A 20,978-nucleotide genomic window follows, 5' to 3' on the forward strand; every position below is an offset into this window, starting at 1 on the left:
GCCTGCAAAGTGCTGGGATTACAGGTGTGAGCCACAGCACCCAGCCACTTTTTTTTTTCTTTTAAAAAAATGTGCCACATTATACTCTGTAATGCCAAATTAATTTAAAATAAAGAAAAAGCCATATAAGATTGCATAAGTAATTTTGGTGTATGTGGTAGTTAAGAGGCAAGAAATCATTTGAAAGAGCTTGGGAAGTCTTCAGTGAAAAAAGATAATTTAGCAGTATCTTAAAAGATGAGCAGGACTTATCTGGGCAGAGAAAAAGGATGAACAATCCAGAGGGGATGAGAGGGAGAAACACACAGTATGTTTGAAGAATGACGATTAGACCAGTGTCCTCAGGCGATGTGAAATCTGCAATTGAATGTGGCATCTAAACTTCCCAGGTGTGGGAATCAGTGTTTAGGGTAGAGGGACCACAGTTGGTTCCTTCTTTTGCTTCATGCTCTTGCACAGAATTAGGGAGACATGACTTCAGTTACCTGGGAATTAAAGCTAGGAGTTTCTAGGCTGGGTTGTGTTGCATGGACTACCCCGTGTATTTTCTACAAGCACTGTATTGCTTGTTTTTTAAGGGACTGTGAAGGTAGATGGTGTGCAGGACCACACACACACAAAACACACACCAGCCACACACATACACACACACACCAGCCGACTAAAGAAAGCGTGGAGATCGAGATCAGTTAAGTTTGATTCGGCAACAAAACCCCGGAGACTGTGTAGGTGACTGCTGCAGGTGGACAGGCGCAGAAGACTTGCATGGATCCTAGAACGAAGTGGCATCTGATTGGTTATTAGAAATAAAAAGGGCCCCTGCCAGCCCATAATTAGGACCTGAAAATCTCTGCCCAGCCCGCCTTTGTGACGTGGCTCAGTCCACCTCAGCTATAGAACAGGCCTGAGCGGGAGAGGCCAAAAGACGGTGGCACCGCGGAGGCGGGAGAGGGGCGATGGCCGAGGCACCTGAACCCAGTGGAGAATCTCAAGGCCACTCAGCCACTCAGCCGCCAGCGGAAAAAACTGTCGGGGGACCACCGAGCTGCGACCGGCGCTCCGTGCTCAGAGTGTCCCAGCTGGTGCTCCGGGCCATCGCCGCTCACAAAGGGCTGACTCTGGCCAACCTCAGGAAGGAGTTCGGAAACGCCGGCTACGAAGTGCGCAGGAAGAGTGGCGGCCACAAAGCGCCCAGGCGGGAGGCCACGGGCACGCTCCTCCGGGTCAGCGGCAGCGACGCCGCGGGTTACTTCAGGGTCTGGAAGGTTCTGAAGCCCAAAAGAAAGCTGGGGCTCGCGAGGCTGGAGGAGGGCGCGCGCGGTCCCCGGAGGACCCCAGTCGCGCCCTGGAGACCACGGAGGCGCCGGACGCGCCTTCGCAAGGCGGCCAGGAAGGCCAGAGAAGTGTGGAGACGGAGTGCGAGGGCGAAAACCAGAGCCAGGGCCAGGGCCAGGGCCAGGGCCAGGGCCAGGGCGACGAGAGCCAGGAGGGCGAGGCTGAGGGCCAAGGAGCCGCCGTGTGCCGGAGCCAAGGACGAAGCGGGGACCACAGCGGCAGACCGGCGAGGACGGGCCGCGAAGGAACACACCAGGCTGAAGTCAGGGCAGGAGAAGAGGCGAAGCTCCAAGCCCAGGGAAGAGAAGCAGAAGCCCAAGAAGCCCGCTCAGCGGACCATCCAGAAGCCAACGCCGGCTAAAACCGACCAGACATCTAGCAGGCAGGGGAAGACTCCACTAGACTTCCTCAAAGACCAGCCCTAAATCTGAAGGTCTTCGGAATGCAGTCGAGAATGCCTCTAGTGGGAGCAGCTTCCCTCCTACCCAGGACACATGCTTTCCCCCCATAGACCCCAAGAAGAGCGTCTCTCACACTAATTGAAATGAAATGGACCTCTCGACCACCCTGTGTTTATTTTCTCTTTGCCCCACCTGGAAGGGAAGGGGCAGGTGATGGTAATGTGCAATGAAGAGAGTAAAGAACTGAGATTCTGTTCCTGCTGCAGGACTCAAAGAAATGTCTTAGAAGTAGAGAAAAACAGATAGAGGAAAACCCGCGGTTTAACAAGTGTTACTCTAGCAAATCCAAATAGAGTTCTGGGGAGGAAGGCATGTTGGGAAAAGAGTAGTCTTCAAGTTGAGTGGTCCCACTGATTCAAAGTGTTCTTAACTGAAATTCTTTTTAGGACAGAGTCCTCCCAAAATTGATTGTAATGAGTTTGTAGTTTTTACCTTGAATTGATAGCCTATTTTAATTTAAAAAAATATTCTTATGTTAATCCTCAGTTAAATAAGTGTGTGAAAGCATCCAGCACAGGGCTTGGCATAGGGTAGGTGCTCGTTACTGAGAGTTAAATATGTGTTTAATTATTTCCCAGTGGAGTAGTAATGTGCTATAGCAGAAAAATACTGGACTAGTATGTAGTGATACCAGGATTCTAGTCAAAGTTCTGCTAGTCTGACCTTTGCGGAGTTATTCATGGGCTCCCTTTCAGTAAAATGTTGGGATTGGGCTAAGATGATTTTTAGGTGATCTAAATGTCAGTAAAATGAAAAGGGGACTTAAACGTCATGGCATATGGTTTGCTTGACAAACTTCAGCAATAAGGAAATATCTTCTGAGAAAGTGCCAACTCCTAGAGAGGAAATTATGAAGGTTTGCAGAATGCATAGCAGAAATACAAGGAGATGGAGAAGGCCAGATAATAGTGTTTTGCTTTTCTTAGCAACAGCATGTATTGAGCACTGTGTACCAAGTATAGAACAAATGTATGATTTTAGTTCTGAATGCAGGGGTTCAGAACAGTGCGGGAGTAGTTCTCCCGCCATAGCTGACAGGATACAGAAGTGGTTCCTAGGGAAGTAAAACATTAAAGTTGCTGATTCAGGGAAAGGACTAGCTGTTTTCAGCTGAAGTCAAGTGAATGGGGACGTGGAAGCAGCTGGCAAGTGCTTTTTCTTTAAGAGGTAAGAGTGGCAGTGGAAAGGTATTAGAACCTCTTGGGAGCTTTCTCCAGGTATACCTGACCAGTCTTTTCCTCAGGAGAGTCTGATATCTCCTATAAGGGGCAGCAGGGTATGTGTATTTAAAACAGACAAAAAAAAAACAAAACAAAACCCACAACAAAACACCGTTAAGTTATGCTAATATTTACCTTTTACACCCTTGAGAATCACTGCTTTAAGCCTGTGCAGAGCCTAGTAACTGTAGAATTCTTGCCGGTTTATCTCATCTATAGATGATCAGAACTTGATTACTTTGCCATGTTGTAATTAAGTTTATTATGCACGTAAATGTGAGTAGAAGAATGCCTCTGCAAAGAGGCAATGAGAAAATCACACATTGCCTATTGAACACAATTAGAATAAAGTTAATCAAGTGCCCTGATGATAGCCAGTTGTGTTACCCGCTTTATAGTCTTAGGATGTTTTCACCTAAAGAACCAGTGAAAGAGGAGACAATTAGAGGCTGACTAGGTAGATAGGGAGGGTCTCAAGAGAGAGCACCCGTGGGACCACCCCTGTACTCCCCCTGTGGTGTAGCTAGCAGGTGGAAATGTGGTTAAGAATTTCCTCTTATACCAGGATGTTTGCTCAGAAGGGACTGTCCCAACTTAGGCACAGGCACAATAAATCAACTAAATGTCCTGAACATGACCCAGAGCTAATTGTAAAATCATTAGCACTGCAGTTTGCCCCCCACCCCCATCATGGGTTTTGCTAAGGCACTTGGGTAATAACCAAGATGGAGTCACTATGGCCAACCTCAGGCATCCACAGATGCAACACCCCAGGGGGAACTTTACCTCTCCCATTATGACAGAACCCACAGAAGACTTTTTGGCACATAAAAATCCCAGAACTCAGCCCCATTTCTGGCAACCCACTTTTGAGTCCCCTCTTGCTGCTAAGAGCTTTTCTGTCACATAGTAAATGTACTCTGCCTTATTCTCTGTTGTCTGCATGCCTCCTTCTTCTTGGTCATGGGACAAGAACTCAGACCTTGGTAAACTTAGGAATAAGAAGACTGAAATACTAGGTGGTCTAGAATTAGGCTTTTTTCTCTAAGATAGGATGGGAATGATACTGGCAATTTGTTTTCTAGATTTCCTTAAAAAAATCACATATTTGTTTTATGATGGTTTCTTCATTTCAAACTTTCATTCATTTGGCAAAATGTATCCAGTTTATTAAGTGCCTACCATATGTAGGAACAGTAGGAGACACGAGAGACCCAGACCCTTAACTTTATATAGTTAACAGTGGTCATTTCAGATTATTTTTCACTGATAAGTTTTAGGGTGGTTATACTCCAGTGAAATATAAGAAACGACCCTATCTCATTAGCAAGCTATCCAGATTATCAAGATCTTAATGTTGGCTGGGTGCTCTGCCAGAGGCATTCCCAAGAATAGCTAATCTCATCCCTAGTATTCATTCATTAATGACCAAGTGCCTGCAAGATTCTAGGCCCTGTGTTGGGAATATTAAAATGGATAAAACATCTCCACTTTTCTGAGCTCACATTTGAGTGGCATATTTGGGCATTTAACTTTAGTCAGAGAAAATGGAATGACCCTGACCTCAATGCTTTGCTTTCCTTTTACCTCAACTGCCCAGTGTAATGCTGATCACATCGTTGTTGGGCTTGAGTTGTAACGAATGTTAGATGTCCTCTAGAACAAATATTCAATAGTTGTTTAAAAAACACTTAACAGAAACAAAAATGTCCTTTTAAAAATATGAAAAGGTTCAATTTAGAAATGCATATTTAAAGTATACTAAACATAAATTCTAAAAAGATGGTGGTATTTTTAATCAGATGGGCAAATGGTAAGGCTATGGGGAAACAGGCACTCACATACTGGTGGGAGTTTTTACCATCCCCGTGCCTGCCACATTTCTAGCTAGTGGACAGTCATGGTGGCTGTGTTTCTCTTTTCCATTTTCTCAGTTCCCTTACCTCCTTCCCTTTTTGTTGATGGAAAAGACCAGACTCCAAGTGGCTGCGGGAAAGCGAGAGTGAACACAAGAAAATAAGGAAACTTTATGAGGCCCTGGGAAACAAAACAATCTGGCTGAGGTAAGGAAAGCTGCAAGGCATCTGAGGATGATCCCCTAAGTAATAGGCTTGAGGCTCTTTAAGGCAACTCCTGTAGAGGAAGAGTCATGCCTTTGAGTTGCATTCAACACAGGCCCTGCCTGCCCAAATGGAGGGGCTTTGTCACTGGTTAACGGACAGCGCCTTCCAACCCTATCTGCACACCTGCTTTTCCATGTTTTCTCCCACAACCATTTCCTACCCTATCCTCTTAATCACAAGAGCATCCAGTTATTGTGAACATGCCTAGGGGGTCAAGTCACAGTCACTACCACCACCACTAGGTGGCTCCATACTTGAGCTCAACACTCTTAGATCTTCAAGAGCAAGGTCAGTACTTGCTGGGCCCTGGAACTGAGGGCCTCCTTAAACTCATATGCTGGGCAATCTCCCTAGTCCTGGCCCTGCTCAGCAGTCTGCTGTTGAAGTGCTCCCTGGGAACAGATCACCTGCCCAATCCTCCAGCATCTCTAGGTTGGATCAAGTCCGTGGCTGACTCAGAAGCATCATATAGGGGCCAGGATGCCAGAGGGAGGTGAGACTCAACCTGTTGTGCCTGGAGGCTTATGTATCTGGCAGTGAGATGAGGTGGTTCTCAGAAGATTCTGTGACTTATCTTCTCCCATTCTGTGGCAGTCTTTTTATCAGGAGCAGAGCAGGAATGGAGGGAAAGGTGAAGAAGACCTAGAGAAGAAATAAGTGATACAGCCAACACATCTTTTATTCAACTGACAGGGACTGTAAGTCCCCAGTTGGGTAACCCAAGGAAGTTCACGGTTCATCAGAAGGAACCAATTCAGATAATAGCTAGAAATCTGGCAGGCATGGAGCAGTTGGGGTACATAGCAAGTGAGCATTCATCCCCAAAGTTTCCTGGAAGATGATGCCCAGGTGCCTGGTGGCAAGAGACATGGCAGGAAAGTGGGGGGTGGGGAGGGCTTAGCTGAAGAACACACTCAGAGCAGGAGCAAGGATCACATTTGATCTCCCAGGCCTGAAATTGCCAGGGCCTGGCACATAATAAGCACACAAAAAACTGCTTGTAGAGTTGAGAGTTTGATTTTCAGGAGTCACAGGAGACTAGAAGGGACAAAATTAAAAATGGTGAAAAGTGGAAAACAACTTTGGAAGTTACATGAAGAGAAGAAGAGCCTCTAGGAAATGGAGTAGAGGGGCCACATTTGGCAGCACTAGGCAGGGGTGGAGTGGTGGTGGTGTCTTGTGGGAGAGTATGTATGAGAAAGGAGCAAAGTGGTGAGGTGGCAGATGAATTGCTGTAGCCAAGCCAAGAATTTTGTAGGAAGAGAGTGGGAAGTATGAATTGACCCCTGCTTAGTAGCTTAAAGCCGATAGAAAAGAAACTGGACAGTAGGCAGAGGAATAGATAGTAAGTGGGCTCATAATGGAATAGAATTGGCCAGAAGCTTGAAGAGAGAAACTAGAATGGAAGAAGGGTGGGAGTTAGAGAAAACAAATGCCCTTGGGAAGGTCTATTATTGCTCAATCAGAACAAAGCAAAACTCAAACAAACAAACAAAAAAAATTTTTTTTAAAGAGAAGTAGGGACAAAGTGTAGAGGAAGAATGCTGCCTGTTGGGAAAATGGAGGTGGTAGCAGGAAAGAGGGAGAGAGCATGAGGCCTGGGGTTGAAGAAAGCTTCAGCCTTGAGGTCTACTCTAATCTTTTGATCTTGGAGAAGCCCTGTGGGCAGATTTGTAACTGTCATTAACTCTGTCCTCGTAGGTGCTCCTGGGAGAGGAAATGGAGGTGGTAGCAGGGCCAGAGCCTCTAAGGCAGGTTCCTCCCCACAGCCTGAATCAGACAGAATCTTCTAAGCAGCAGAATGCATTTTGGTCACCATGGCTTAATTGGTTACAACCTCTACCTAATAAGCAGAGTCTGGATTTAAATCGTGCTTGTGTCACATATTACTAGAAAAGGCTAGCTCCCTCTTGTGCCCTGGGGACTCTGTGATGCTCCTGTTGCCCTTGCCCATGGGGTATGCCAAATCATAGTTAGAAATCCCTTCCATGGCCCCTCATTGGTCTCTAATGCAATTATGATGTTGGAAAACATGGGTTCTTAAGGCCTTGGCATGACAGGCCTTATTCTACCTTTGTGCTAGATGCCCACTCCACCTGCCTCTTATTAGAAGAGCCAGTGAAAAGGACAAAGGAGAATCATTTCCTTGGATGTCAGGGTTTTTCAGTTTTACACTGGATTTTCCATCTTTGAGTTGTTTGTTCCTTTTTGTCCTTTCAGATTACTGAACCCAAATATATTCAGTGCCCATATGGGAAGTCCCAGCCCCAGTCAATCATAGGAGCTTGGTAGTTGCCCCACCATATTTTCTGCTATTGGTGACTAGCCCCAGTTCTTTCACTGAGTTAAGAGTGGAAGAAGACTGGCTGGTGGCTCATGCCTGTAATACCAGCACTTTGGGAGACTGAAGTGGGCAGATCATGAGCTCAGGAGATCGAGACCATCCTGGACAACATGGTGAAACCCCATCTCTACTAAAATACAAAAAATTAGCCAGATGTGGTGCCCGTGCCTATAGCCCCAGCTACTCAGGAGCTGAGGCAGGGGAATCACTTGAAACTGGGAGGCGGAGGTTGCAGTGAGCAGAGATTGTGCCACTGCACTCCAGCCTGGGCCACAGAGTGAGACTCCATCTCAAAAAAAAAGAGTGGAAGAAGACCTTGCAACTAAGGGGAACAGAATTGTGGTCTAGCCTAGTGGGGCAGAGAATAAACCTGACAACAGAAGTGTGAAGATCCATTTGAAGAGAGTGAGGTACCAATGCTTGAAATATTAATCCCCTAGCCAGTGGTTCTCAAACTTTAGCTTACGTAATACATCTTGGAGGGCATGTTAAAAGACTGAATGTTCAGCTCCTTCCCAAGTTTCTGATTCAGTAGTTCTCCTAGGGTGGGGGCTAAGAATTTGCATTTCAAACAAGTTTCCAGGTGATATTTATGCTGCTGGCCCAAAGACCACATTTTGAGAGCCACTGTTTGGTGTTACACACAAGGGAATAAAGGAAAATCTTGCTATCGGCAGCTCTCTAAGGGATCTAAAGGAATGGATTTAACTTTTCTGTTATTGCCCAGCCCCAGTCAATGCAGTCATCCTAATAGAGAGATGGAAAGAACTGGCCTTCTGGCCCCTCTAGGTCTGAGTCAGGACCTGCCCTTGATAGAAAGAGAAACCGTGGTTTGATTGCAGGAATGTTGGAAAGGGAGGAATTTTGTCCCAAATTATCACTTTTTTAGTTCTCCGAAGGCATAACAATACTTTGACAAGGGAAGAGATTTTCCTTCCACAGTTAGAACTAAGGCTTAAAGTGCAAATAGCCTTGTGAAAAGCTAACACTTTGGGTTACATTCTCCTATGTGAGGGAGTCTTTGAGCGCTAATATGTTGGGGTCGAAAAGGGAGGACACTCAGAATAGGGTGAGGCACCACAGATGGAAAAATGTGACGAGTTCCTGAAGATGGATGTTCATTTTACATTTTGCCCAACAAGAACATAGAGACTCTTTTTATTTAAAGGAGACAGGGTGGAACATGAAAGTTTGAGGCTGATTCCCGGTGGGAAAAATCATTAAAATCTATTCACTCATCTGATGGCTGTTGCTTGTTTTATTTTTTGTCCAAGGGAGGTGGTGTTGGACCGAGGTAGAGAAGACAGTGGTACACCAAAAATAACTCAAAGGATTGCCCCTTCTGCAGAAGGCCCTTAGACTCATGGTGCCTTTCAGCTGGGTGCTATAGTTGCACCTAACTCTGGCGGCTTCACTTTCTATCCCTACAGTTACTAAAACAGATAAAAGGCCAGATGTTAACATGTAGTTCTTAAGAGGTGTGATCTAATAGTAAGGAATATCACTTTCCCACAGGTCCTTCAAACAAGATTTATGAGGAGCTGATTTGTCAGCATGTTAGATATTTCTGAAAATCATAGAGCAGAATGCAAGCAATACCCTTCTTTTAATTAAAGACCAGACTCTATCCTTATATGCTAATGCCTCTGGTATGTTAGTCCTTAAAATATTTAGTGACCCTTGCCTTCTAATTCTGACACAAATATATAATAACCATTTGTCTGTGGAACTCCCTTTCTTTGAAGGTAGTTTAGGGATTTCACAGATGGGCTCTGAACCTGCTAAATGTTTATGGAAACTGAGTGAATTACAAATGTCTATTTTTCAAAAAAAGTACACTTCTGTTTCCTGCCAGATTCAACAGGTCTGTACTTAAGACAGGTTCTGAACCAATGCTTACCCAGAGCTTTTAGTATTAAAGAGGGAGAGTAAAATAAGTGGCAGAGTCCAGATTTATCAATGAAACTAATAATCCCTGGGGCATCTCCTAATACTGATACTAAAATGCTCCTGTTTCTGAGGACCTAGGGCAAGACCAGCCTTACAAAGGCCTGCGATTTTGCTTTATTCACAGGAAATAAGCAAGAGAAGTGCATTCCAGGAAGAATGAAGAAGGCAGGCTGCTCTGAGTAGCAGAAGGGAGGTAGGGGCCAAGCTGCTCAAGTCACATATACTCCAAGAAGCCCAGTCAGCAAAATAAGTCTGTTTTCAATTCTAGTTGAGTCCAAGACTCTGAGGAGCTGTGATTCACCCAGTTTTTCCTACACAAAAGCGAGAGTCACTAAACTGTTGCAGCTCACTTCCTCTTGCCTCTCTGGTTCACTCTACCAATTGTGGTTGAGAAATATATCTTAGGGAAGAAACAGTATCTAAGCATTAAAGAGAAAATATCCCACTTTGCTCCCTAATCCCAAACTGCTCTTACATACAAAATAATAATTTTTAATAATACGACTGGTATTAACACAATCATTGATAAAGAGAAACAATGACCAACTCATCAAATAATGGATGCTAGAATACTTATGCAAGCCCTAGAGTTAAGGGTCTTAGTGTACACCTTGCCAGAATTGAAGGAAAACTAACCAGAAAGCTCATTACTCTGTATCAGATGAAAAGCTAAGCCATAGCCATTTCCCCTAAAGTTCTGTTTCTGAGAGAATGAGATCCTCAAGAATAATTCTTGCCCCTTGATGAGGCAATCAAACTCAAACAAGAGTGATGGCAACAACTTGCAAACACGGTAATTCCTGCCCTAAGTTTCCAGCACTTAAAACAAAATCCCCACTCAATACAAAGTTTCTATGTGCCTCTTGCCTGAAATCAACAAGAAACAGCTCACCTCTCCAAAGACTTTTCTCTCTCTGCCCAGTTGAAAGCAATGTGCAGGCGGCAAAGTCAGACCTAGACATACACATCCACAATTGCTTTGATCTCAGCAATACTGGGAAAGCTTTGTACTCAACTCCCACAACTTAACCTGTCATTTAACACTTTCCAGTAGTGCTCCCTTAAGCAGACTGTTTCCTGTCTTGAAACAAAATGAAGAAAAAACCCCACATAATCCCCACTACCCTCATCCCCAGAACATAGCCCCTAGAAAACCTAGCTTGTACAGTTTGCACATAGCATGCTCTCTTCAAAGACCCTGCACACAAATACACATAGACACATAAAGACAGTCAAGAGGAGAGAGGGGTCTGTTCAAGGGGATAGTTTTTTTTTTTTTTTCTGTGTGGGCCTGGGTTATTTGGGGGTATTAGGTCATCTCTTAGCCTTGTAGCATCATCTCTCAGCTGGATATATGTATGTGCAGGATGAAGGAAGTAGGAATAAGGGGTAAAAAGTTATGTTTTTCAGCAGGTTGAGGGTGAGAGGTGTAGATGTATATACTGCTGCTTGGGATAAGGAAGACAGACCCACACAGCAACAAGGACTGACCTCCAGCTTTCATATGGATCAAAAAGGGGGCTCTGGATGCCTGATCACTATGTCGTTTCCTCATTATTCTCTAACCCAGTGTTCACCAGAGTGTGATTCATGGAGTCACCAGTTCTGTGGGATGTAAATAGAAAAGATACTGAGGTCAAATACATTTAGGAAACACTGCATTAATAGAAACTTCAGTTTGCTCTACTGCAGAAATTTTCAGAGCCTTTAATATGCTAAAATGGTCTTTCTCTCTCTATATATAGAAAATACAATAGTAATGGTATGCAAGAGTGATACTCAAAATATTTAACAATTGGTATAGCATAGACTCCAACCAATCAGAATGGACTTCAGCCATAAACTGTTAGTACCACTCTCCTCTTGAGAATGGCTCAGGCTGAATATCAGCCCATGTAGTATGCATTGCTTCCTAAAAGTATTGCCCAAAGAACTCTATTTTTATGTGCCATCTCACAGAACTGGTGATAAATGCCCTGGCCATTGCCGGGACCTCGTCTTTCTAGAGATGGGGTCAGGGATCATGATTCTGGACACTAGGATTCAGGAGAATGGCAGCCCTGGCAGTGACTCCTAGTAGCACCGGCTGATAGATTTGACCATAGCTTTAGTGGAAACAGATTTCAAAAGGCAGATGTTCCTCTGTCCCAGCTGTTCCGGGGACTTTGTCCCTGGTGGGTCAGCAGGTGCCTGTCCAGGTGATGTTTTCGGCCAAAGCTCTTCTCACAGCGAGGGCAATGGAAGGGCTTCTCCCCAGTGTGGGTCAGCCAGTGTCTCACAAGGTGGTGCCTTCGGCCAAAGCTCTTCCCACATTCAGTGCACACGTGACACTTTGGCACTGGTGTGGCACGCTGCCGTTTCCTTGTACTAGGGCTCTCTCCAACCTCTTGGCCCTTGTAGGATTTGCCTTCTGCGTGCACTCTCTGGTGGCTGGCCAGATGGGAGTTGCATCGGAAATTCTTACCACACTCAGAGCACCTGCTGGGCTTATCATGTAAGTGAGTTTTCTGGTGCCTGATAAGGTGATGTCTTCGCCCAAAGCTCTTCTCACACTTGAGGCAGCTGTAGGGCCTCTCCCCAGTGTGTGTTTGCTGATGCCTAGCAAGGTGGGAGCCCCACACAAACTGTTTCCCACACTGGGGGCATGTGTGTGGTCTTAACAGGGAATCCATCTCTGTGCTACACAGCAGGTTTGAGAAGCTATCTTCCTGAAGAAAAGGGGGCCCCAGGAGCATTCCTCTGGAGCTCCTGGGCATGGAATCCCAGCTCTCTTCATGCTCCGGGTTCCAGAGAACGGTATCTTCAGACACGCTGGATAACATTCTGGGAGGTTCTGCTTCTAGTTCAGGGGTATCCCCCTCATGTTCACTTCCATCTCCTGCGGAGAAGGGGAAATACCAACCCCAAAAGTCACAAAAGCGTACTTGAGGCCTAAGTCACAAATGAAGTTGTCTGATGCCTGCCAGGGCCCAGACCTGACCCCAGAAGGGTTGAGGGAACATAGTCTAACGTCATACAAGATAGTGCAATAGATATAGAGGTTAAAAGCCTAGACTTAGGAGGCAGATTACCCAAGATGGAATCTCAAATCTCAATTTTCCACTTAACTTCTCTAAGCCTTAATTTCTTCTGTAAAATGGGAATCATACCTCTCTCAGGTGGTTATAAGACAGATAGCACAGGACCTGCACATAGTAAGTACTTAGTAAATGTATATGTTATTATTTATTACCATTATTTATGTACTACTATGTATTACTATTAATCACCATCTTTCTATCTAAGCATAGATGGAGAGATTTCTAGAATGTGCTGCAATTGTCACTGGCTGAGGGGCACCTGTCAGCAATCCTCAAGACAGTGTGGAAGGCATTTCTGAAATGGGTGGGAGGTTGACAACAACATCAACAGTAACAACAACAATTAACATTTATTGAGTGCTTATGATGTGCTTGCCACTGTTCTACTGTTCTAACATATTCGTATATTTAATTTTCACAGTAATTTACAGATGAAGAAATTCAAATCCACAAAGTGCCCACTACGCCATTCTGTTACATTCCCTTGAAGAAAAGGATTCTTGAAGAAAAGAATCTCTAAACCTGTTTTTTCTGGAACTCTCTGAGGCAGAGGAGGGATTAGAGGAACATGGCATTATGATGCCCTGAAGTGTGAAGGCAGTGGCTGAAAGCCTATTCTAGGTTCTTACCTGTGTATGTGACCCTCAGAATGTCCCTCTCCTCTAAGTCCTGGGTGTCAGGAACCCATTGTTCTTCTCCTCCTTCTAGTTGAGAAAGCATGTCCAGTTTGGGAATTGGAAATCCTGCTCATGGGAAAGGAAAATAGAATTGTCAATTAGTTCAACAGCAATTCTATATTTCTGGGAAAAAAAAAAAAAAAGCTGTTTCCTAGATGATTGTTTGGAACTCTAGACAAAAGAAGGTCAAGAAAGAAACATCTCCCCACCCCAACCTCTTTTCCACCGATTTCTGTTAAGTCCCTCTTCTCTGCCTAGAAAATCACTCTCCTTCCCCATGAACCTATTTTCTTCCACTCAGATACTTCCAGCCCAACTGGCCTTTCTGGTCATAACTTCACTTTAGTCCTACCCCCTGCATCCCTGTCTTCCTCTATATGGTTTCCAAGTTTACAAGGACCCAGTTCCAGTTCTCTCTGCTTTGTAAGAACATCCTAATTCTCAATCAAGAAAAACTTCAAGTTTTTTACTCCATAATTCAGCATCATTTGCTTTTTTTTTTTAAATGATGCTTTACTCTCATTCTCTTGGGATTGGCCCTAGTGTTCTTTCTCTGGTGGAAGCATAGACAGCTTCCCTGCCATAGAAAGAGTCCTACACAGACATTATTCAAGATCCCTGAAGCAGATGACTCTGTCCTCCCAGAGTACAACTTCTAGTGGTTGGGGAAGGTCATGCTTACTCAGAGAGACTACTATCCCACAGTTTTCCTGCATGACATATTCTCCATAAAAGTCTGTCTGAGAGGGGTCCAGGCTCCGCCACTCCTCCTGAGAGAAGCATAGTGACACATCCTTGATGGTTACCAGGCCCTGAAACAAAATGTAGCATCTTCTGTCAGCAGCTGTTTTTTTTTTAAGGAAAATGTGATTCAGTATGAAAGACTAAGTTAGTAGAGGAGAAAGGGTGAGAAATGATCTGAGAAAAGAGCTGCCCAGAAGCCCCTCGGTAGGGCACATAGTTTTGGCAAAGAGGAAATGAGGAGAGGAGTGAAGATTAGATGGTCAAGAAGTGAGTAAGGATAATGTTAGTAGAGGAATTTCCCAAGTGGGGCCATGAGAAGATAGAGGCACCACAAACTCATCACACCCTCTGCTGAGTTACAGGTGTTTATTCAGTCACTTCTCCCTGGTCTTACTCTTTTTATGAAGAAATTGCATATCATCTCCTCCTTCCTCCACTGGACCTTGCCTGTTCTATCCGTAGCACAAAATGCTACGGATAAAACATTCTTTCTTGCCTCTCTCACCACAACATATCTTATCTTTTTTTTTTTTTTTTTTTGAGACAGAGTCTCACTCTGTCACCCAGGCTGGAGTGCAGTAGTGCAATCTCAATTCACTGCAACCTCTACTTCCTGGGTTCAAGTGATTCTCTTGCCTCAGCCTCCTGAGTAGCTGGGATTACAGGAACCCAGCACTACGCCCACCTAATATTTTGTATTTTTAGTAGAGATGGGGTTTCACCATGTTGGCCAGGCTGATCTCGAACTCCTGACCTCATGATTCTCCCACCTCGGCCTCCCAAACTGCTGGGATTACAGGCGTGAGCCACTGTGCCCAGCCATATCTTTATTTTTTTATGCAGTGCAGTATGGTGGTTAGGAACTCAGAATCTGGAGCCAAGTGACTCAGCTTTGTCACTTTCTGGCAGCAAGACCCTACACAAGTGCCTTAATTTCTCCCTGCCCCACTTTCTCATCTGTAAAATCGGATACCTGAGTAGTTCTCAGAATTAAATGAGTTAATATACATAAAGCACTCAGAAAATGGCATACATGTTAAGTACTCTGGGGGTGTACTCCTATTAGCACTAACACTATTATCAGCTTTCCACAGCTCTCCTTTGCCTTCTGACTCTAAACCTATTTTCCTCTCTGGCTTTGCCCCTCTTTACATCCTTCCTCCTCTTCTTTTCCATAAATGCTCCATCATCTACCCAATCCTTCTACTTTAGGTTCTTCTAAGCTTTCTTCAGGTCCTCTTTTCCTAATCTTTCCAGATTTATTTCTTAAAGGTAATTAATTATTCCTAAAATCCTCCTGTGGATAACATAGCCATGACCCATTATTAAAATCCCTAACCTTGGCCAGGCACAATGGCTTATACCTGTGATCCCAGCACTTTGGAGGCCAATGTGGGCAGATCACCTGAGGTCAGCAGTTCGAGACCAGCCTGTCTAACGTGGCAAAACCTTGTCTCTGCCAAAAACACAAAAATTAGCTGGGTATGGTGGTGCATGCCTGTAGTCCCAGCTACTTGGAAGACTGAGGCAGGAGAATTGCTTGAACCCAGGAGATGGAAGTTGCAGTAAGCCAAGATCATACCACTGTACTCCAGCCTGGGCAACACAGTGAGATTGTCTCAAAAAAAAAAAAAAAAAAAAACCCTAACCACAAGGAATTCCCTCCCTTGTTGTGGCTCCATTTAATTTTTCAAGGGTCTTATGAGCCCCTTGGAAAGGGATAAGAATCTATTCAGTTATAAGATGAACGTACCATTGATGATCATGTGAGCCAACTCATCAATGGAATGATGCTAAAGCATAGAAAGGCAGCAGTGATGGAACCACAGGAGAGGCCAAGGAAAGCAGAGCTCACCTGTGATCCAGCTGCGAGAAGTGCAGCTGCCATCTCCCAGTCTCCAGTGTTCCCTTCCTGGGGAATTGCAGGAACCCAGGGAGCAGACTGAGCTGATGAGGAGAGAGAAGAAACATTAGACATTAACTATCTACCCTTTCTCAATAGGGTCTAGGTCCCATTTTGGAGAGGCTTAAGGGTCACATCTTCTGTATCTATGCCAATTGGTAAAACTCAAATGCATAAAAGTATATGAGAAGGCTATCACTCAAGATGTTCTAAAAGGGTATCAGATGGCTTTTAGTTAGACTAGCTATAGTTTGAATTTACAGTACTTGAATGTCATTTTCTTTTTTCATTTTTTTTTTTTGAGACGGAGTTTAGCTCTTATTACCCAGGCTGGAGTGCAATGGCGCGATCTCGGCTCACCACAACCTCCGCCTCCTGGGTTCAAGCAATTCTCCTGCCTCAGCCTCCCGAGTAGCTGGGACTACAGGTGCGCACCACCATGCCCAGCTAATTTTTGTATTTTTAGTAGACGGGGTTTCACCATGTTGACCAGGATGGTCTCGATCTCTTGACCTCGTGATCCACCCACCTCGGCCTCCCAAAGTGCTGGGATTATAGGCATGAGCCACCACGCCCGGCCTTGAATGCCATTTTCATCTAGTAAAGTGCATCTTATGAGTGAGTTCTCGGTAATCAGTGTTGCTGTCACTTCCTTCATCTCCCTCATTCAGTATCACTAATTATGCATTTGCATGTGGAGGGAGTAATTATGAAGACACAAGAGAAGCCCAGTTGCATGGTTGGTGAATTCAGGAGCCTATTCTATACCTGTGCAGGGCCCAGAAAGAATGGGCTGGTCCTGGTACAGGCTATGCTATTTAGTCCGTGGCAATTTGAGGATTTTTAACCCTCCTTTTGGAACAAATATTAGGAGACTATGCACTGTGCTTCCCACATACTCCATAGGCTCTCACCCTTCTCCTGAAGGGACTGTGGCTCCTCTTCAAGGTCACAGCACAGGTGCTCCAGAGGACCTGGTGCTGTTCTCCATGGTCCCTCTTCCTGACTTCCCCTTTCCACCTGGGGCTCTGTTCCATCCAGCTGTACATTCATTGATTCCCATCCTGTCCCCAGAGCTGCTGTCTGTTCTGAAAGCATTTTTGCTGCAGACCCAAATTGTGACCTGGAATAAATTCATAACAGCAAAGCCCATGAAAATGGGAAAGGAGTGATATTCCTAAGGGACTTATGAAGAACAGGACCAGGGATAATAGATGAAACAAAATAGGAGGAGCTTGCTGGAAGATGAACTTTAAAAGCTTGATGTGTTCCAATCAATTGAGCCTGCACCAAGCTTCTTGGAGGAACTAAGAAACTGGCAGGTACTATGTAGCAAAGCCACTAACTGGTATTTTGTGGCCCTCATGATAGAAAGAGAATATACCTGAAGGTTAGAAGTTGTTCATTTAAAAAAACATGACTGTCCTGGAAATTCAAAGGCTATCCATTTAATTTCAAGCACATGAAGTATAGGAAAGTAAGCAATTTGGAAACATACAGGAAGAAATACACATAGACCTGCATTCAACAAGATGGGTATAACCACACATAAGATTTTCTGCAAATCATAGTCTCATCGGTATAGAATGAAGTGATTACTGTAGGTAGAAGTCCCAACCAAGGGGTGTATGTGTATCATGAGCACACGCCTCTTTCACGAGGCTGAGCCAAAAGGAACCTCACTTGGGACAAGCCTCAACAGAAAAAGCACATAGTCTATCATCCAATGAGAACTGAGAGTAAATACATAAGAAAAAAAAAAAACAATAACTTGGAAAGCAGGGGTAGGACTCCAAAGTAACCCTAACAGATAAGAGAAATTGTTGGTCAGTAAGGAGCTGAAGTTTAATCAGGAAAAGTAAAAAAGAACAGAAAGAGTTTGAACCAGAGCTGGAAAAGGGGGCAAGAAATGCTGCTAACAGGACCCAGAAGAACAAACCTGTTTATTTGGCAGGCACCAGTCAGATCTCATTAGAAAAATATACTCAGTTTGAAAGAAGCATATGAAGAAGCCAGTGTGTGTTCATCAGAAGACATGGAAGTCAAGAAAGGGATGGGAAAAACAGCCACCGGAAAAGTTAAAAATGTCAGATGTAGTTTTCTCTGTCTGGAGAAGGCTGATGAATGACGATACTAATGAATAAAAACAGAGGTGCCTTCTATCTCTATATAGATCAAACAGAAAAAATGGGTCTTGATTGCAAGAGAAGAGATTTAGGTTATATTTTTCAAAAAATTCTTAATAATCCTGCAGTATACAAAACCAGATAGTGGGCTCTTCTTTTCTTTGGACATCTTAAGATCAGGATAGGTCACACTTCTGTTGTGATAGGAGCCTCCCTGCCTTATGGCAGAGAAATAATCTATTATGAGACTCTGAGAATCTGTTTGGCAGCATATTTTGGGTATTCTTATTTAACACCCAAACAGTCAGAGCCAGTGAAAGGCTTCCAAGAACAGTCAGAAACTTGGTAACTATCCTGGCTCACTTACATCCATTCAGTAACATTTGCAAGAAACTTGAAGGCCAGGGTAGGTAATGACAGATTTCAAGTCATCTATTTTCTTGCCTATTGTCTTTGACAAAAGAGGTAGGTGGGAACCCTAAGCCCAATGCACAGGAAAAACATTCCCCTTTCATCTCAGAAGTCCAAGGATGGCTCAGGGCCTCATGGGAGCACCCTGGACTGATTCCCAGGTTAGGAGGTTTCCTCTTCAGAGACTTCTTATGAGAAAGGAAAACTCTTGCTAAAGCAATAAAGGGAAACTTCCATTTTAACTTTCTGCTATGAATTCCAGCCCTGTATCCACTTTTAACACACAGGGCACTAATTCCCCCTCTTCACCCCATCTTTCTGGTTCTCTAGCTCCTGTGAAAATCCTCCTTGAAGGCTTTACCTCTAGCTACATATCTGGACACTTGTCTCAAACCCTTTCTCCATCTCCCCCAATAGCAGAGTCCCTTAATGGGAAGCCTCTTTCTACAGAGCCCACTGGGCCAGCTGTGAGCCTTTCTATACCATTGACAGAAATTTGCGGAAATGCTAGCAAAAATCTCAGCAAAGGATGAGGTACCTGTTCTCAGCCTGCATTTCCTAAGATGTTTACGCAGAGCCAGTGCCTGGGTGGTTAAGGTGGTAGCCCTAACCTCGTTTATTCCAGGATGATCCCATGCCCACTGGAGCCTGGGTTCTAGGGCTTTCATTTCCCTCCTTTCTTCACAAATATGGCTAGCAAGGGACCTGCAAAAGGAAGTTTTTGCAGCCAATGCTGACTGAAAGAAAAAGGGCCATGCTATAAAAATGAGTAGCCCAAGGGCACAGGGACGAGTCGTGCTCCATCCATCACAGAACCCTGGCCCCTGCCACCGGTGGGGCATGGTCATCGGCAGGACGGGAGCCTGCTCAGGGGTAAGGTTGCTTCTTCTCTCCTTCTTGTCACAGTGCCTCTGGAAAGGGTCAGATTTCAGAGAATCCGAGTAAGGCAGAACTGGAGCAGGGGAAGTGAGGTCAGAAAACAGGTTTCCCGAGCTGGGGCAGTAGCAAGTGAGGAGAAAAGGAGCCAAGGGGTAACCTGTGCGCGAGTGACAGCGGCGGGAGCCCGCAGGGCTTGACAGCTGGGATGGGCACAGGGTGACAGGGCGGCGGGCAGGCACAGAATGTTAGCAGGGCAGATCCCCGGCAAAGGCAGCAACCCGGAAGCCGGCCGATCCTCCTCCCCGCCCCCATGGGTGACCGAGCCCCCACCAGCCGCCCCGGGAAGCCAGGCGTCCCTCCCTCCAGCCCCGGCTCCCTCCGGCCCTGCCCCACTCACCCACGGTCGGCTTGGCCCGCGGCCCGGTGCCTCCCTCCCGGGCGCCGCCTGCCCCTCCCCTCCGCCCTCCGCTTGCGTCTGGGAGCCGGCGGCCGGCGGAGCCAGCTACAAGCGGAGACAGCGGTCCGGCGGGAGCGGGCGGGGCGGGCACAGGAAATCCCCGCCCGCTTCCGGGGCTCGGCGGCGGCGGCGGCGGCGGCGCGGGGAGTGGGAGGGAGGAGAGGGGAGGGGGGCGTGGCCGCAGCTCGGGAGCCCCAGAAGGAGCCGTACCCAGGATCTCCGCGCCCGCTGCTGCGGGGAGGGCACGGTCCGAGGGGCTTGGAGAGCGGCGGGCGCCGGGATCCCAGCCTGCCGTGACCTATTGCCCGCACTCTTGCCTGACTGTCCATTTTCCGCCCTGGCTACTGGGCCTCCCACGGAGTTGTGTCCTCAGGAGTTCATCAGTTACCTGGAATTGCAAAACCGCTCGTTACAAGTCAGACCGAGGCAGATAGCCGTTTCTCCAGACAAGAGTCTGGAATTCCCCAAGGAGCTTACCCTCTAGTTTTAACGATAGGCTAAAGGTCTTGAGACAACACTGAGGAGGAGTCCCTAATTCTGCCTGAGGGGGAGTCAGCTGGCTATCTGAGGTAGGCCTTGCGGCTGCTTTGTCCCATTTGCAGAAGCCGTAGCTGCAGGTAACACCTGAGCTCTCGAAATATGGCTGGTCTGAATAGAGACGTGTTCTAAGATTTAGAAGATTTAATTTAAAAAATGTAAAGTAGCTCAAGAGTGATATTTTGGGCATATTGGGTTAAATATATTATTAACATGAATTTCACCTAGTTTTAACTTTCTAAATGTGGCTACTAATAGTTTAAAAACTACAAACATGGCTTGCATTATATTTCTATTGGATAGTGTTATCTTGCAGCAATAAGATGGATTTGACTGGGAAAGATGAGAAGGACCTACAAACAGTGAGTAAACCCATTACTGTTAGAATCTATTTATAACCTACAAGTCACAGTCACATTCCTTATTTAATAATTACAACAATTTTGACAAACTTTGTTTAGTAGACTTAAAAAAATAAGTGGCTAGGCCAGGTACGGTGGCTCACGCCTGTGATCTCAGAGCACTTTGAGAGGCCGAGGTGGACAAATCACGAGGTCAGGAGTTCGAGACCAGCAAACTCCTGGTGAAACCCGTACTCTACTAAAAATACAAATAATTAGCCAGACATGATGGTGGGCACCTGTAATCCCAGCTACTCGGGAGGCTAAGGCTGGAGAATTCTTTGAATCCCGGGAGGCAGAGATTGCAGTGAGCCCAGATTTTGCCACTGC

At 45.5% G+C, this 20,978-nt stretch overlaps 3 protein-coding genes and 1 long non-coding RNA gene across 10 annotated transcripts in view; 3 read left to right on the forward strand and 1 right to left on the reverse strand.

Annotated features, from left to right (window-relative positions):
* LOC144577633 (uncharacterized) overlaps positions 1-10,909 on the forward strand; it is an 88,157-nt gene extending 77,248 nt beyond the window's left edge. For 4 of the 5 annotated variants that reach the window (XR_013521921.1, XR_013521922.1, XM_078336839.1 and 1 more), the window contains exon 5: positions 4,951-10,909. Coding sequence is in view for 3 of the 5 variants with exons in the window: in XM_078336839.1 (XP_078192965.1) it covers positions 4,951-5,036 (86 nt within the window). In the remaining 2 variants the exon portion in view is untranslated. The remainder of the gene's footprint in view (positions 1-4,950) is intronic. The other variant, XM_078336840.1, reaches the window with a different exon arrangement.
* On the forward strand, positions 913-10,909 carry H1-7 (H1.7 linker histone). Of its 2 annotated transcripts, XR_013521919.1 has the most exons (2): positions 913-5,632; positions 5,734-10,909. XR_013521919.1 is itself a non-coding variant. In XM_078336836.1 (1 exon), exon 1 carries the CDS (start codon positions 957-959, stop codon positions 1,758-1,760), a length of 804 nt encoding a protein of 267 aa, XP_078192962.1. In that variant the 5' UTR covers positions 913-956; the 3' UTR covers positions 1,761-10,909. The 2 variants fall into 2 exon arrangements, 1 of the variants encoding a protein (XP_078192962.1); XM_078336836.1 differs by having other exon boundaries at positions 913-10,909.
* On the reverse strand, positions 8,628-19,769 carry ZNF641 (zinc finger protein 641). The gene is made up of 6 exons (XM_002752397.6): positions 19,651-19,769; positions 16,752-16,960; positions 15,790-15,881; positions 13,873-14,002; positions 13,143-13,256; positions 8,628-12,311 (listed from the first exon to the last, which is right to left on the reverse strand). The coding sequence occupies exons 2-6, from the start codon at positions 16,933-16,935 to the stop codon at positions 11,557-11,559; spliced, it is 1,275 nt and encodes a 424-aa protein (XP_002752443.1). The 5' UTR covers positions 16,936-16,960; positions 19,651-19,769; the 3' UTR covers positions 8,628-11,556.
* A 115-nt stretch (positions 19,770-19,884) lies between these two features.
* Positions 19,885-20,978, forward strand: part of LOC118144257 (uncharacterized) — a 114,624-nt gene continuing 113,530 nt past the window's right edge. For both annotated transcript variants that reach the window (XR_004728887.3, XR_004728889.3), the window contains exon 1: positions 19,885-20,279. This is a non-coding gene — a long non-coding RNA (uncharacterized LOC118144257). The remainder of the gene's footprint in view (positions 20,280-20,978) is intronic.

This window comes from Callithrix jacchus, chromosome 9 (assembly GCF_049354715.1).
Source record: "Callithrix jacchus isolate 240 chromosome 9, calJac240_pri, whole genome shotgun sequence".
Taxonomy (NCBI): domain Eukaryota; kingdom Metazoa; phylum Chordata; class Mammalia; order Primates; family Cebidae; genus Callithrix; species Callithrix jacchus.

Excerpts from the sequence above, each read along its gene's own strand:
- H1-7 (XM_078336836.1), top strand. The coding sequence starts at position 957 with ATGGCCGAGGCACCTGAACCCAGTGGAGAATCTCAAGGCCACTCAGCC.
- ZNF641 (XM_002752397.6), bottom strand. The coding sequence starts at position 16,935 with ATGCTTTCAGAACAGACAGCAGCTCTGGGGACAGGATGGGAATCAATG. Across the intron at positions 13,257-13,872 it reads TGGGATAGTAGTCTCTCTGA|GATTTCCAATTCCCAAACTG; the intron begins GTAAGCATGACC and ends TCCCATGAGCAG. Across the intron at positions 12,312-13,142 it reads TCTGAGGGTCACATACACAG|GAGATGGAAGTGAACATGAG; the intron begins GTAAGAACCTAG and ends CCTTCTCCGCAG.